The sequence below is a fragment of the Colossoma macropomum genome, unplaced genomic scaffold, assembly GCF_904425465.1.
Source record: "Colossoma macropomum unplaced genomic scaffold, Colossoma_macropomum, whole genome shotgun sequence".
Taxonomy (NCBI): domain Eukaryota; kingdom Metazoa; phylum Chordata; class Actinopteri; order Characiformes; family Serrasalmidae; genus Colossoma; species Colossoma macropomum.
Window position 1 is genome coordinate 28,215,475 of NW_023494804.1, and position 15,774 is coordinate 28,231,248.

Consider the following 15,774-nt stretch of genomic DNA (forward strand, 5'->3'; position numbering starts at 1 on the left):
AAACAAATGTCATAAGTGGATAAAAAAAGAAAAGAAAATACAGAATAAGGCCTCAAGTTCACCAGCAGCACCAGGAGAACTTCTAGCAACATACAAAGTGACACTAATCAACTAATTAAGTAACTTTATAATTAAGTGGCTAATCTGGTACATGCTTTCTCCATTCTCTGTACTTTACACGTTGTTCTGTTGTCTTCTTCTACAGTGTTTGCTGGTGCGAGAAAACAACGCATATCCTTTGCCAATTAAAAAATAATTAACTGTGAACACTGAACAGCACTACACAACAGCAGGAGAAAATAAAACATGTAGGTAGTGTGATTAACTCTCTTCTTTGACATGCTGATTAAGTTGCAGTATGAAAAACAGTGAGTAGTAATGGACAGTAATGGTCTTGTTTAGGAGCTACGGTGGTGCTTTGGCTTCACATGTGACTGTGAGTAAGAAGAGCTGATCATGTGTCTGTTAATAAGCATGAAAATGAGTGGGAGTGTGTGTATGTGTGCATGTGTATGCACACTTTGGCAGGTGCACAGTGTCCAGAGCTTCTGATTAATTGATTGTTTACAGTATTTGCAGGTGTTAAATTCCTTCTAGCAGGGGCAGATGGCCTAACGAAACCCTGGCTGCACACGCCATGTGGAGAGAGAGAGAGAAAGAGAGAGCAGAGGAGAACACAGCTCAGACGATATAATTCATGCTACAGTGATGACATCACCAGGAGGTGACACATTCTGCTGAAATAAATGTCACAACACTAGTTTAACCCTTTACAATCCAGTGAGGAAAAGAGGTATCTGTGGTTTTCTATGCGGGTTGTACACCTCTGGATATAATTTAACCTGAAGGGCAGCTCTGATTGCAGTACAACACACTGTGTAACGATATAAAAGAGTGAAATCTCTTGAAACACAACATGTCATAGGTGCTTTTTATAGCAGCCTAGTGGGCACTAAACGCTTTGTTCATGTCTGCATTCTTCTGCAGGATATTCTTCAGAATTAGGTGGTTTGAAAATGAAGATACACTGCTTTGTCTTTCCCGTTATCTACTGGAGCCAAAGCGATGATTACTGGCTCACGCAAGTAAACGCTGAATAAACTGAAAATCAATTAAAATGTAAGTGATTTTAATGAGCCTATGTGGCCTAGTTTTGCTTAGACCATTGAAAGTTAGCCATGAGTTATAGAGAAACCATTCAGTACTGGTCATTTCCACAAGTCTCAAGAATCTAAGGCATTTTACCAAATCTGTCTACGACAAATGATCAACTTTTAGCAATAAATTTAATAAAATGTGCACAGTGGGGTTACTGGAGTCCCCCTGGGGTTCTACAGGTTAAAGGATGTCCTATCAAGTCTCTGTCTGACACATTGGTTGCATGCAGTCGATTACGCAAAAAATAATTTCAAAATGTTTATCAAGATGCTGACATCAGCATCTGCCCACTGGCTTTTATTATCACTTCTGCAATAGTGTTTAATGTATTCTGTATCTCAATGGTGTTTTGCATTGAGGCAAAACACAAGATGCTTGTGTAGGTCAGCAGTATTTAAACTAGGACACAGATTCTGTAGCTACAGAAAACAAGCTGATGTGAAACTCCAGGCACTCGCGAGCAGCCCTGTCATTGTTTACACGCGGCTTTTCTTTCGATACGTCTGTCCAAGAGTGTGTGAGGAAGAATTTAGAAGTGTTTGTCACATTGTCACTTAATGATCTCTTCAATCCGGCGCCGAATGGCATCGGGCCTTGCAGCAATATTGGGCTTTTTTTGGAGCCAAAAGTGTAATTGTCTCCTTTAAACCTTTGAACAGCACATCGGCATCCACTGGTGGAAGAAAGGCGAGTTGCTATAGAGGCAGTGACAGTCGATAGCAGAGGCTAACAGATTTCTATAGGTAATCTGTGGCGTAGAGGAAGCCCGCAGCTGTTATTTCAGGCCGGTTGATTTACTGACCCTACCCGCCGTCCGCCTCCGGCGCTGGCTGGCCGCCGCGCACATTTGTTTCCATCGCACGCCCGCTTTCATCCAGCTTCGTCAATAAACTTGATTGATTGCCCAATCGTGTTGTGAGCCCCTGCAGCAGGTATTGCCTTTTCTGAAAGATCACGTTACATTTGGGGGAAAATCTGGGAAAAAAGGAGATTATTTGCAAGAGAAGATGACTAATTTCCCATGAAATTCCAAATTAAAACAGCAGAAGTGAAGACAACGGCGGCTAGGGACCAGCTAGACCGCAACAACTGCTCTCTTTCAGGTCCAGTGCACCTAGGCCCTTCTTTCGATTGCATGTTTTTCTGAAGGCCACATCCTCCGGCAGATGGAACTCAATATCACACGTGCTTTGGCGCGGTTGCTTTTGTTTTGCCTCTTTACACGGCCATGGCTCATGAAAAGCCTCAAAGCCTCCCTCCACGCACAAATAGCTATGGGGCATAAAAAGGAATAGACTCTGCTCGGGGCTCCAGACGAAAGACCTTGTCCTTCAAACAGCGATATAAAAACCCAGCCATGATTGTAAGACTTGTATAGATCTCCCTTTCATACCTGAGCTAATCTTTTGATGCCTCTCTAAACCTGCAGAGACTTTCCTCCAATGTTTTTTTTTTCACAGCAGCTGCACTGAGATTAGCACTATGGGCTAAATTATTAAGCTTAGCCAACATGAAAATAATTGCCTATCAACAAAGCTAAAGTATGAAAAGCTTGACCATTCATTTCACACAAAATCTAAGCCCCTTAAATTAAAATCAGCCACTTCACCACTCAAAAGTCTGATTACCTCTGATCACAGCTATGAAAGCATGCTTGTAGAAGTTGACTTTACATAACTGGCTTTAGTTCAGCTGTGAATGTCCCATACAGCACTGTGTATCACTGTGAGTTTGGACAAGTTAAACAAATCGTGTGTCAGAGTTAAAGGCCAACTTCTACCCAGTGTGAATGGCAGTGGACTCCAACACAGAAGAAAGGGACAAGCCCAAAATATGTTTTTCACTGATGGTTTTGGCCCGATTTAAACCCTATAGAGAATATTTGGTCTCATATTAAACAAAAACAAGCTTGGCAATATTCTTTTAACTGTTTGAAGCCATCAATGCTGAGTGAAACAATACTGACTCTTCTTTCTGTCTCTAAGTTTGTCTTTAACATTTAAAGAAATCAAAGGGAAAAGCTATTCCCATACTAGGTTACTTAATCTATTTGTTTAATGATTCATTGTTAAGACAATTAAAACCTTAATATTTTGCCATTTTGGGCGTAGCCCTTTTTTTTACATGGGATTGTAAATGTGAGCAATTTGGTAAATAAAAAGCAATAATGGAACCCAAAACTTTCCTGTGACAAAATAACACATGCCTTTACATCGTGCTTATCAGCCTCAAGTCTGAAGCTTTAGCATTAGCTAAAAAACACGATGTTATGTGAAAGACGTCTACGTATCGTGTTGCAGAGATATCTACTGAAGTTGGCATGCTAAACAGCTAACCCTGGCTTGTCCTGTCTTGTGATATGCACTGTAGCATTGAGTAAACACAACAATGGCTGAACTTCTTAGCAAGCGGCCATTATCACCACCACCACCCACTCCTGGCTAAAAAAAACACGAATGGCAGCAAAAAATAAGTGTCATATATGGAAGCAAAACAAGAGTTAACATTGGCGTGCTTTCCACATCTGGAGACATCTCTTGGCGAGTAAAGGGATGAAGTTTGATCTCAATTTGCAACGTTTCTTCTTCACTGGTAAGTAAGCAGCTGTTAATACTAACATGGCTATTTAGAGATAGCAATTTAGCAAGGAGTGAAAATTGAGGAGGAGGGACTTTCCTTGTTTCTTATGAAGTGGACACCACAACTTTGATACTTTGCCCCCTATTTGTCTGTAGTGTGGAGTATGAATTCAACAGGTTGTGTCATCTTACATATTGCTCATTAAATCTCTGGCTAAATATGTCAAACATGCCTAGTCACATCCTACAGTAGTGCAGCAGCAGTCTCTAGAGGGAGAGTTTCTGGTTTAAAGACTTAGTTAAGCACATTCTGATGATGTATCTTGAAGGTGGGAAGAAGGTTGATTTAAAATGTTTATTTTTGCTATGATGAATGCAGAAGGAAGCCAGACAGCTGCTGCTAGGAAGCTGAATATCTTATTGCAGCGTGTGACTTTGTCATTATCTTCAAGTCATCATTCCAATAGAGAAAAGGGTTTTTATTAAACAACAGAAACGACTTGTCGAACGAAGAGAACAAGAAGCTAAAAGCTAAGGCTAAATTAGGTAGCTACCTGACTATGTAGATACCGTATCTGTGCACGACAAGATTGATTGAGCCAGTGGTTTCAGCGCTCGCCCATTTCCACATCTAGATATACTGCACTCCTCAGGCATTCTTTAACTGCGTTTTGTCTTTGATAAAAAAAGCTATCTTGTTCAACACCGAGCTGAGAGTTACTGCTGCTATCTTGGCTGTATTCATTAGCCTACATGAGTGGCTAGGCTAGCAGTCAAAGCTGGTGGACACTACATGTATTTCCAATGATTATATGAAACATTTGCATAATGTATGATGGGTTCTGTTGTGAGAGAACACTGACTAACAAAAACATGAAAACAATATAAATTCTGTCAAACCAATGAGGCTGGAATTGCCCTTTAATCAACAGTTGATAGAGCTAAATAAAAGCACTGAGCAATTACATTCAGTGATTGTGTCTGAGAGTGTCTAATACTCATGGCAGGCTGCTACAAATGTTTAAAATGTGATGTTTTAAAATAATAAACAGAACACATTATAGGCTAATAAAGAAAATATCAATTAACAAAATAAAAATGCATTTTCCTGCCAAAGGAAGACGAGGTTTGTCCATAGTTTAAACCTCATGCAGACCGTTGGTTTATGGTGTAGTGGTGACAGCGAATAGTGAAACAGAATAATACCCTCCCCCCTCTCCATTTCCCTTGAAGAGGTCTCAGTGCTGATACCTCCACCTACTTTCTGTTTTAACTTTCCCTAACACCTGGAAGAACAAAAGAGGGCCTTTGATCATGGGAAATCCTCCCCGATCACAGCAGCGCTTCCCCAGCTCCACTCCGCTCCCACCTGAGGGTGAGGGAGAGAGGCTCAGGGATCCAGATGCTCTGAAGAGAGAGAGAGAGCGATAGAGAGAGAGAGAAAGAGATGAAGCATGAGAGAGAAAGATAGAAGGGAGAGCAAGAGAGAGACAAGAGAGGGAAAGGGGATAAAGCAACAGAGGCAGAAAGAAAGAGTAAGGGGAACAGCAAGACAGAGAAAGGGATAAACCATGAGAGAGAAATAGAAGGAAGAGCAAGAGAGCGAGGAAGAGACTGACCATAAGTGAGAAATGGCAGAGCAAGAGAGAGAGAAGGCAGAGAAGAGCAAGAGACAGAGCGAGGCCAAGAGTAAGACAGAGTGAGAGAGGGAGAGCACGCGAGAGAGACAGTGAGCGAAAAAAGAAGAGCAAGAAAGTGAGAATGGGAGAGCAAGACAGAGACAGCAAGGAAGAATTAAAGAGAGAAAGAGATGGAGAGAGGGAGTTGGAGAGTAAGACAGAGGGAGAGAGAGTAAGAGAAGGAGTCAGAGAGTAAGAAGGGAAGAGCAAGGGAAGAGAGAGGATGAGTGAGAGAGAAAGGGAGAGAGAGAGATAGAGGGTGAAAAAGGAAAAGCAAGAGAGATAGAAGGGGAGAGCGAGAGAGAAAGAGACAGAGAGAGGAAGTGAGAGAGATAGAGGGGGAGAGAGAGTAAGAGAAAGAGTCAGAGAATGAGAAGGGAAGAGCAAGAGGGAGAAAGGAAGAGCAAGAGAGAAAGAGTAAGATAGAGTGAGAGGGAAAGGGAAAGATAGAGAGTGAGAAGGGAAAAGCAAGAATGAGAGAGAGAGAGACATAGAAAGAGAGAAGGGATGAGCATAATGACAGCAAGAGAGAGAGAAGATACAGCAGGAGAGTAAGAGAGAGAAAGGAAGAGCAAAAAAGAGAAAGAGAGAAATAGACTACCATAGAGAGAGAAAGACAGAGGGAGAAAGAAAAAGGAAGCGAGGCGGAGAGTGAGTGAGAGAGAGAGAGAGCGAGGGGAGGGGGGAATCCTGTGCTTTATGTCTGTGAGGTAATGGTTTGGTGTTTCCTTTAAAGAGGAAAGTAACCTGGCTGCTTTGATTTCATTGAACTTTGAGCAGTAAGTTAGCAGTAAGGTCACTTGTAGTTTAAGGGGTTAAAAGTTGTGTAGTTTATTCAGAGCTTAAGGAAGACTAAGGTCATTTATCTGAACAGCGAGTGTTAGGCAGGTATCACTCTCAGCTGAAGGCCGGAGGAAGGGGCCTTTTACCTCCCTGTGAAATAAACACCAAACAAAAGCTTGCTGGAGTCAGCAGCCACGGCACACACGGCGCCTCTCCATTTCTCACCTGTCTGATCACATTCACCTGTCCCGACGCTCACCTGCACACACACATGCCTGGCACGCTCTGAGACTGACGAAGACAGAAGACCACCGATGAAGAAAAAGCTATTACCTCCCTCCACACACACACACAAGTACATACACAGACTCACACACACACTTAGGAAGCTCAAAGGAAGCAGATGCTCTTCGGCCCGTACACTTGCATCTGCCTTTGCATTTGTCTTCGCTCCACTTACTGAGAACAAAGTGTCATCTACTGTCACAGGGAGTAGAGGCTGGCCGCTCGAATTTGGTTACCCATTTCCATAATATTGTTCCAGTGAAAAAACGGCTCGTGCGGGGCATGTGGCTGTGTAAACAATGAGAGACGCCAGCCTGCATTATTGAAAATGAAGAATTGTTTGAAATGATGCTAATGATTCCTTAAAGAATCATTAAATGGAAGAATCTTTAAAGAATCTTTGTAAAAAGAGATGTGCGAGTGTGAAGAACCTTTTTAAAGTTTAAAGACTTTCACTTTAGACCCTAGATGAAAACTCTCATGGATTCTCTTATTCATCACAGTTTTAAAGGGCCTATATTATGGAAAACCAGAATAGTCCCTTTTTAATACAAAACAGTTTGCTGTATTGCGTGGGTGCTCAATCCCGGTCATAGAGATCCACCACCCTGGAGAGTTCAGATCCAGCACACCTGGCTCTCATATTCAGGTCCTCCTGAAGGCCTTCATTAACTGGATCAGGTGTGTTTGATTAGAGGCAGAACTAAGCTGTGCAGAGGGTAGATCTCCAGGACCAGGATTAGGCCCCCAGCCATACCTTTAACTCTTCAATACATACAGTCTATATATGGAAACTCAGCTGCAAAAAAGTATTTTACTGGTTTTGTGATGTCACAAAAATCTAAACAAATACAGATATCCTCCTATTTAGCTTACTGGAGTGTAGCCTCAACCATTAACACAGGAGATATAAAGAGCGTTTTAGCCTGGACTGCTTTTTGAGTGAGGCACAATACAGGGCAGCCAATTGGAGCATATATAGCACAGTAACAAACACGACCTGTTTAAAGAGAGATTGGAAAATGATCACATAAAAATGAATTATAAATGAAATATGTATTTGATATGTAAAACCAAGAACATGTTATAAATGGACCTCAAGGGAAAAAAAAGAAAAGTGTAAGATATGAGCCCCCTTAACTATAGGATATGGGCCCTTTAAACAAAGCAATTTATCATAAAACCAGGAGAAAATGGCAATTACAAGTTGGTTTCTTTTGAAAGGTAAATGCCATCTCTTCAATATGAGCACAAAACCAAGAGATGGAAATCAAAACAGCTGAGGACTGAAGAAGAAAAGGCTCCTATCACCACAGTTAATGTCACTCAATTTTTGAAAGCATATAATTTATCAACAATAATAATTTCTGAAAAAACAAATAGAGACATTCAATGAACTGACTACAACAATGATTCAATGGTTCAAGATCTTTACTTCACAATGGACGTGATATTAGGCTACAGAAAATCATGGCACACTGCTATAAGGTTAGCTAAAGACAGCCAAAGTTAATGAAAGATATTCAAATGGAAAACAATGTTAAACAAAGACATAGATCTCTACATGTTGATTGGTTTGACTATGGTTTTGAATGTTGATTGACACTGAGGTAAAGAAGCTGAGTGCATCCTCAGTCACTGGTTTAGCCTCGTTATGGGCATTCTGGCTCTTCAGCGTGTCGGATCAATCAGCTCGGCTCAGCAATAAGAACTAAATCTTTTAGCCCCTAAACAGCTCTTCATTCAGTAGCATTATCAACGGAGCAAATTATTAATGTTAGCAATATCATTTATCATACATACATACATACATACATCATCTAAACCGCTTTTCCTTCTGGGTCGCGCTGGGGTGCTTGAGCCTATCCCAGCTGTCATTGGGCGGAAGGCAGGATACACCCTGGACAGGTCGCCATCCTGCCTATCATTTATCAATTAATTTTAAATTAAACCATAGTCAAGCTTTTAATTAACTAGTTTACATGAGTTGCATTATGTTTGTTATTTTAATTTGTTATTATGGTTGTTAAGTAGTTTCACTGGATGAATTTCAAGAGGCAGGAATCATAACATAGGCTGACGGGTAAAACGCAAACCAACCAGTCATCAATACACAAATTTAAGAATTACATGAAAACAGCCAAGAACAAAACCATAACCAGACTAACACAACAAGCAGCAGCTTTGGGGATAATGAAGGGAGGCTGGAATATTCCAAGGACATTCAGGAGGGGGGTTCTGAGATTCTCAGCTACAGCATCATAAGATTTACAGATTTGGTGTAAAAAAAAAAACGCCTCTGCTTGTCCTTCATGCTGTTTCCCACAAGATATGAATGGCCAGTATAAAATATTTAGTATAAAACATGAAACCTTAATTCACCAAGTCGTCAATCAAAGTTTTATGCTCTTGTATCGTTATTTTACTCACTAGATCGAGAACTTAGACCCCTAAGTTAGCAACTGAACTCAGCACTCAGCAAATCAGAGCCTCAACACATCACTAAACAAAGACTTTAAAAGATTTTAATCATGAATATCATCACCGCTATATAAGTAATCAAGTCCAGTCAGACTCATTTGTCTATGTGGCATAACATTACACCACATCTGGCATCTTTAAGACGTCCATTGCAAAAAAAAGGGATGTATGAATGTGTAAAACTATTTATGGTTTGTGAAAAAGGCTCCTGCAGTTATACTGTTTTCTGTCTGCATTCACCTCACACCAGACATTTAAATGCGACAGGGCTGGGATGATAAGCAAAACATAAACGATAAATCATGACAGAAATATTGTTAAATATTGAGATTTTCATTGTTTATGGGTATTTAACAGTAACATATATCTAGGATAGTTTTCTTTGTGCCAGAGGGGGTGACAAAGCTTGAAAACACACACATTAACACAAATTGTGTCTTTCTTTCATGTCAAAGGTCAAGACTGCTCCTGTTGTATGTTCACTCCTTTGAATTCTCGGGGCTCTAGGCCTCATAATCCACCACATGCATAGTGCTCTGTGAGTCAGAGATCTAACAGAATGGGCTGTTAACCAGTATTTGTGTTTGTTCAACAGTTCATCACTGTAACTACTTGATGAATCCTTATTTTAACACCCCAAATGCACTGGGGTGTTAAACCATAGCACCCCCTTTTTTTATCAGTCAAAATGGACTCGGTAGGAAAAGACCACATAACGACTAAACATGAAACTATAAATGAGAATTTAAAATGCTGTTGTGATGGTAGTGACATTCACTCACAGGAAACTCTATCATACAGTTTTAGTCAAGTGATTTTTCTGATGTGGCCACCATATTTGGGACCTAATTTCTGGCTTTGCAGCTCTTTACGAATGTAAAGCAAAAGACAGCTAAAATTATTCACCTAAGTTTGGAAGAGAAAAAAAACTTTATCTCGAAAATGTCAATAAAATGGGCGTTGATCCTTATGCAGTTTCCCCCCCTGAATTCCTGATCCCACTTAAACCGGCGAAAAGCTACTAAATTTGTGTTTTCCTGACATACATATTTATCTCACACACAACCCCTCTCCCTAATCTGGACAGTCTCTCAAAGCATTTAAAAGCACAGAATTTTGTAAGTTTTCTAGTGCAGTTAGTTCAGAGCTCCCCAGCTCCAGTCCTGCCCTCCCTTCACTGCATAACTGGTTGAAATACCTCATATTATTAGCTAATTAATCCCTTCTTGAGCTGAACGAGGTGTGAACAGCAGAGAAAAACACTAAACTATACAGTGCACGGACTCCAAGCGTCTGAAAACACTGAATTAAAGGTCTGTGTAGTCTCTCGTCACTCTCGGCTTCTGTTGCATCTCGCAGGTGAATCATTCATAAAGCACAGTAAATTGAAGGCGTCATGCAGCGCAGTCACTGCCTGATTCAGTCCCTTAAAATGGTGTCGAGTCTACAGTGTGACATCACACGAACTGCGAGAATATTTTAAATGAAATGGAGTTTCAGATCATGGATCGGAATTTCAGAATGCCCATACATATTCTGTATAATAATAAATACTGAACCAATTTCATGGTGTTTATCAATAATAAGGGGTCACATCCCTAAACATAACACTTTGTTTTATAGCATAGTATAACGGACGGTAATATGTTTATGAGCAGAGAACAAAAGGCTTTGACTAAATGTCGGCAGCGGTAGTGTTTAATTAACTGATTCTTAATTTGTTTTGCTCCAGGTGATTCTCCTGCAGAGTTTTATTGCAGCTCTAATCATATCAATCTGATTCATACATTGAAGGTTTGATTAACTGAATCAGGTGTGTTTTTATTATTTACAAACACAGGGGAGTTTGTAAATAATTAAAAACTGGTCAATGTAAGGGGCTATTATCAAAAAATATTGTTAAGGCTTTTCCCATATAATATGTTAGGAAATTACAGCAAACCAATGGAATACTTTGTAGAAAAAGAAAAAGTAGACATTAGTATTGAAAGATTGGTTGGCAAATTGACTTAATTGCAAAACAGTTTTTCAACATTAACCCCTTTAACCCTAAGCTAAATCTTCAGTTATTAATCTTTACACTTATTATTATGTTCTACAAACTTTCTAATGACTTTAATGAAAGTAATATGTAAGTTATATAGTTACATGATTGAAGAACTGAAGTGTGGATCCTAGAGTGGACCTTACAGTGTAACCCCTCAAATAGCCAGGACCAGATGGCAGGTTCAAACTTTTATTACACACTTCTATACCTAATGAATAACTCAGGTAGTTGTTGGTCCATATGTTTTATAATAAGTATGTAATAAGCCTGGGGGTTTAAGGGATTAAAAATGACTGCTGGCTTCCAATAGTACAAAGAATACCACCCTCTCGCTTAGAACCCACTACCTAGTCGCCTCAATCAATAAGAACCTAATGAAGAAGACTCAGCTTAGCCTCTGCTTGTCTTTCATGCTGTTCATACCCTCATGTCTACCACATGTTCTCCATATGAACGCCCTGCTCAGCAGCTGCTGCCTGCAGCCTGCGCTCTTCTGCACTGAAGCAGGGTGGGACCACGCTGCCCGCTCCTGAATATTATATCACAGAGGAGGGTCTGTCCATACAGGCAGCATCAATAATGCATAGACGGGTGGCAGCTGGTATCCACTGGCCGGCGTGGCCGAACGCCGCACTGAGATTAAAAATAAAATGCCTGGTCATGGTTGGAAAGCATGCATGGAATCACACAGCTTGCATATAATAATCCTGATTTGGCGTAGGATCATAACTGAACTTCAGCCAGTTTGCTGTACTGTGGGCTGGTGCAGCTCACGATACAGATGAAACATGGCTACTGTACTGAACATCAGCAGCTTTCTTCTGGACACAGCAGTAGGTCTTTGGAATACCCCCTGCTGTGCACGTTCAAGTGTTTTCCATGCCCTAACAGAGTCAAGAAGGGCTTGTTGACCCACTTAAAGGAGCCCCTTTTGCTGTTTGATCTGTGTTGGGTGCTTGATTAGCACAGACAGTCTAAGCTGCCTCAGTATCTGCCCATTGGCTTCTGTTATGAATGTGTTTTGAGTCAACAAATTTCCTGTTCATTTATGAAGTTCAGGGAAACGTGACAAAATTATTGTCTTTGGGAACTGACCGTATGGTACAGATGAAGCAGACAGAGGTGTGGTTTAAAATGCTGGAGTAGTACTTTAAACCCTATGATGCTCATAACTACATGACTACATTACTTCATAGTACTTGTGTAATTCACAGTAGTTAGAAAATAACAAGTCTTAAGATTAATAGATGAATAATAAGCTGGAATTTAAAGGTTAAGAAGTCATTAAGAGTGGCTTTAAAGAGAATCTCCCCTTCTACAGAAACAGTCAGAATTTTCCACAGTGGTGGTGATAGGAACCAAACATTTAAACTTTTAATGCCTAAATGGATATGAATATGCTGCCTGATGCTTAAGACATTGTTTTATGATAGGTTTGAGTCAAGGTGTTGTCTGAATCATGCTTTTTTTCAAAATCCATTGATCTTGGAAAGATACATGCAGGGCGTACTAAAGCAAAATAGTCCCCGGTGAAACTGACAAGACACGTTCTCTGATCATTTTGGAGAGTAAATAAAATTTACTGTATTTGTGTTGTGAACATTATGACTCCCGGTTCCTATCACCACTACTGTAAACAAATCTAGTATACGTTTCTCTACAATAAGCCAGTGCTACAATGATAAAATAAAGCTAAATCTTAAAAATATGTATTTCTAAAATCCAATCATGTTATATATGTACATGTCTCTAAAGAAAACCCCTGATTTCAGATTTCACACTATTTTACTATGACTAACATTACATATAAAAGCTCAGCAGTCACGTGTTCATTCCCTGATCATTTTGTAGAGTAAATAAAATGACTATATTTGCGTTGTACTCATCGTGCCCCCAGGTTCCTATCACCACTGTGAAGAAATCTCTACAATGAACCACTTCACATCAAACCACTCTGATTGACTTTGTTATGACTGAATTATGCAGAAATCTAAAAATGACTGGAATTCCTCTTTAATTAGCTGGATAATGATAAGTAGATGCAGAGCAGCTCCTGCTACCCGTCCTGTTGACTACTGCTCCAGCACACCAAGCGACAAAAGCGCATCCACAAAGCTGACATCCTGCACAGGTGCCAGCGTGGGCCGCGGGACGGCCCGGCCGCCTGCCCTCTTGCCCTGGAGACAGTGACAGGCTGATTTACGGGCATGGAGAAAGCTCCGGGAGATCAATACATCGCTCCAGCTCCAGCAACTCATTAAAAGCGCCTGCCTCGAGGAATGTGCTTAATTATCTCTCATTATTAATGGACCACTTCGGAAACGGAGCATCAACATGCGGCGCCAGGTAGGATGTCAAAAGGGGCTCGGACGTGCGGAGCCACACACACACACACACACATACATTTGTATGTGCATATCCCTTTTCCCTCCCACACAGACGCACACACACATTAGTCATTTTTTCATGCACCGCCAGTGTGTGTCCAGAGCACACAGCACGCTGATGGAGCTGTAAGGCGAAGCTGTTTGATGTGTAAACAGTTCAGGAGGGCAGGGTCATGTTGACACTGATCTGAAGGAGATGAGAGACGCGGCTGCTCGCGCGCATCTCGAGTGCATTGGGCTAATCATAACAGATAAACGCTGGATCTTAGAGGCACGAGCACATGTTCAAGTCAAGCACTTTGCTTCACGCGCCGTTTTTACTCATTAGCATCGTCTGGGCCGGGGATGGGTGGGGAACAGGGCGGTGCCTCTGTCTCGAACAGGGGCGCGCGAGATCAAGCCCAAGGACTCGCACGAGGCCAACAAGCTCGGTTATTTATTTATTTTTTTTTCTCTCACGAGCTGAGGACAAGCTAAGGGTAACGTTTGCGCGCGCACGCAGCACCCATTCGGGTCACACATGTTCGCTCTCTCTCTCTCTCTCTCTCTCTCTCTCTCACACACACACACACACACGCACGCACACACACTCTCTCTCTCTCTCCCTCTTTCTCTCTCTCTCTCTCTCACACACACACACACGCACACACACACTCTCACACACACCCTTCCTCTCTCTCTCTCTCTCACACACACACACACACACACACACTCGCGCGCGCGCGCGCGCGCGCTGACCTCGCGCCCTTAACCCTCATCGTTTCTTGTTTACCGTTCAGCGCGGAACGCTAGCACTCTCGCTCGCGCGCGCGCACCGCAAACTGCAATAAGTTCAAGAACGAAAACACAAACAAGGTGAACGAGCCTGCATCTCGCGCACTGACTCCTTCAACGCTTCGACGTCGCTGCTCTCGGTAGGAGCAGCACACTTTTCTTATTCCTCTCGTGCGTAAAAAAAAGGAGAATGAAAAGCTGATGCTACTACGACCCCAACATGCGGACTGCTGCAAATACCACAACGCAGAGAGACGCGAGGCAAAAAAGTGAGGAATCCAGCCTGCAGACGCAGCAAGCCTGAGATTCCTCACATCAGCAGTACATTAATGCAGTTTAACCTGGGCGGGCATCAAGTTGCTCCACGCAGATAACAGAGAATAAAAGAGCAACAGATACTGATCTGGAGTTCCACAGGCTCAGTAATCAGAGACTGTTGCCGCAGCACGATGAGCAAAACAGGTATCGTTAACCTGCTGAAGCTGAGCGTACGATATGCCAGCTGTGCCATTTCTGTTAATGCATGCAGGCAAGAGCAAACGCATGTAATGAACGGGGCTCAGTGAAGCCGTGCAGCTGCTTAAACATCAGTCAGAGGCAAATGTGCAAAGTTTCCATCAGTTGGTCTGAAATGATTCAACGCTCTGACTTAAAATGCAAAGCCAGCATTGGTGGCGCTCAGTCAGCGCAGGCGAGGAGGCAGACTACGCGGCTTAACAGGCGCGCGCGCACGCACACACACACACATACACACACAGAGACACACACGCAGGAGGCTTGTGTTTTGTAAACGTGTGTGTGTGTGTGTGTGTGTGTGTTCTCCGTGCAGCTTCATCAGTGTAATTCCAAAACGTCAACAGTCTGCGTCTGCACTAAAGCCCCCGTGGCTACTGGTAGTCATGACCAAACCAACAAACAAACCCTATATAAACACAACGAGCACTTCTGCAACGGTGCCCTGCTCTCGCGCTGAAAAAGCATAAATAAATAAATAAATAAATAAGGAATAAAACCGCGAGGGCTCGCGCTGAAGTTTTTATGCCTGTACCTTTCAGCAGGATCCCGCACATGCTGTACAGGGCGAAGAGAACGCGCTGCTTCACGATCATCCCGCCTTCCTCCGAGCGCCCGCGCCTGTCCGACCAGCGCACTTCGACTCTGCTCTCCGCTGCTCCGCGTGCTCGCTCACGAGGGCTCTTCTCGTGATTTTTCTTTTCTTTCTTTTTGTTTTTTTCTGGTTTGTTATTGCTTTTTTCTTTCTTTGTTGTTATCCAGGTAGAGCTCGCGCTGAGTGTACGCTTTCCTCCTCCAGATATACCCGCGTGTCCAAAGGCTCGAGTCCTGAGGTCCCACTCGTTGAGGCGGCCGGAGCGCGAGGCTTCTCGCAGCGCTGTGTGGGGGGGAAGAGTGCGGTGCTCGCGCCCGCCGGTCTCGTGGCGGCGCGAGCGGGGTAAGCCCCGCCCACGCCGGGGCGACAGCCAATAGCGCGGCGCCTCGAGCTGCCTGCGTGGTTCTGGATGCTGAGCAGGGACGGGCCATAATAATACAAGTAGTTTATGTAACGATACTGTCGACATCGACGATATTGTTGAGATCGGTAA

General features: G+C 42.4%; 1 protein-coding gene across 2 annotated transcripts in view; it reads right to left on the reverse strand.

The window, feature by feature from the left end:
• Nucleotides 1-15,567, reverse strand: part of cadm2a (cell adhesion molecule 2a) — a 475,827-nt gene extending 460,260 nt beyond the window's left edge. For both annotated transcript variants that reach the window (XM_036594503.1, XM_036594502.1), the window contains exon 1: nucleotides 15,222-15,567. In XM_036594503.1, coding sequence (XP_036450396.1) covers nucleotides 15,222-15,282 — 61 coding nt within the window. In that variant the 5' untranslated portion in view covers nucleotides 15,283-15,567. The remainder of the gene's footprint in view (nucleotides 1-15,221) is intronic.
• Between the last annotated feature and the right edge of the window lie 207 nt (nucleotides 15,568-15,774).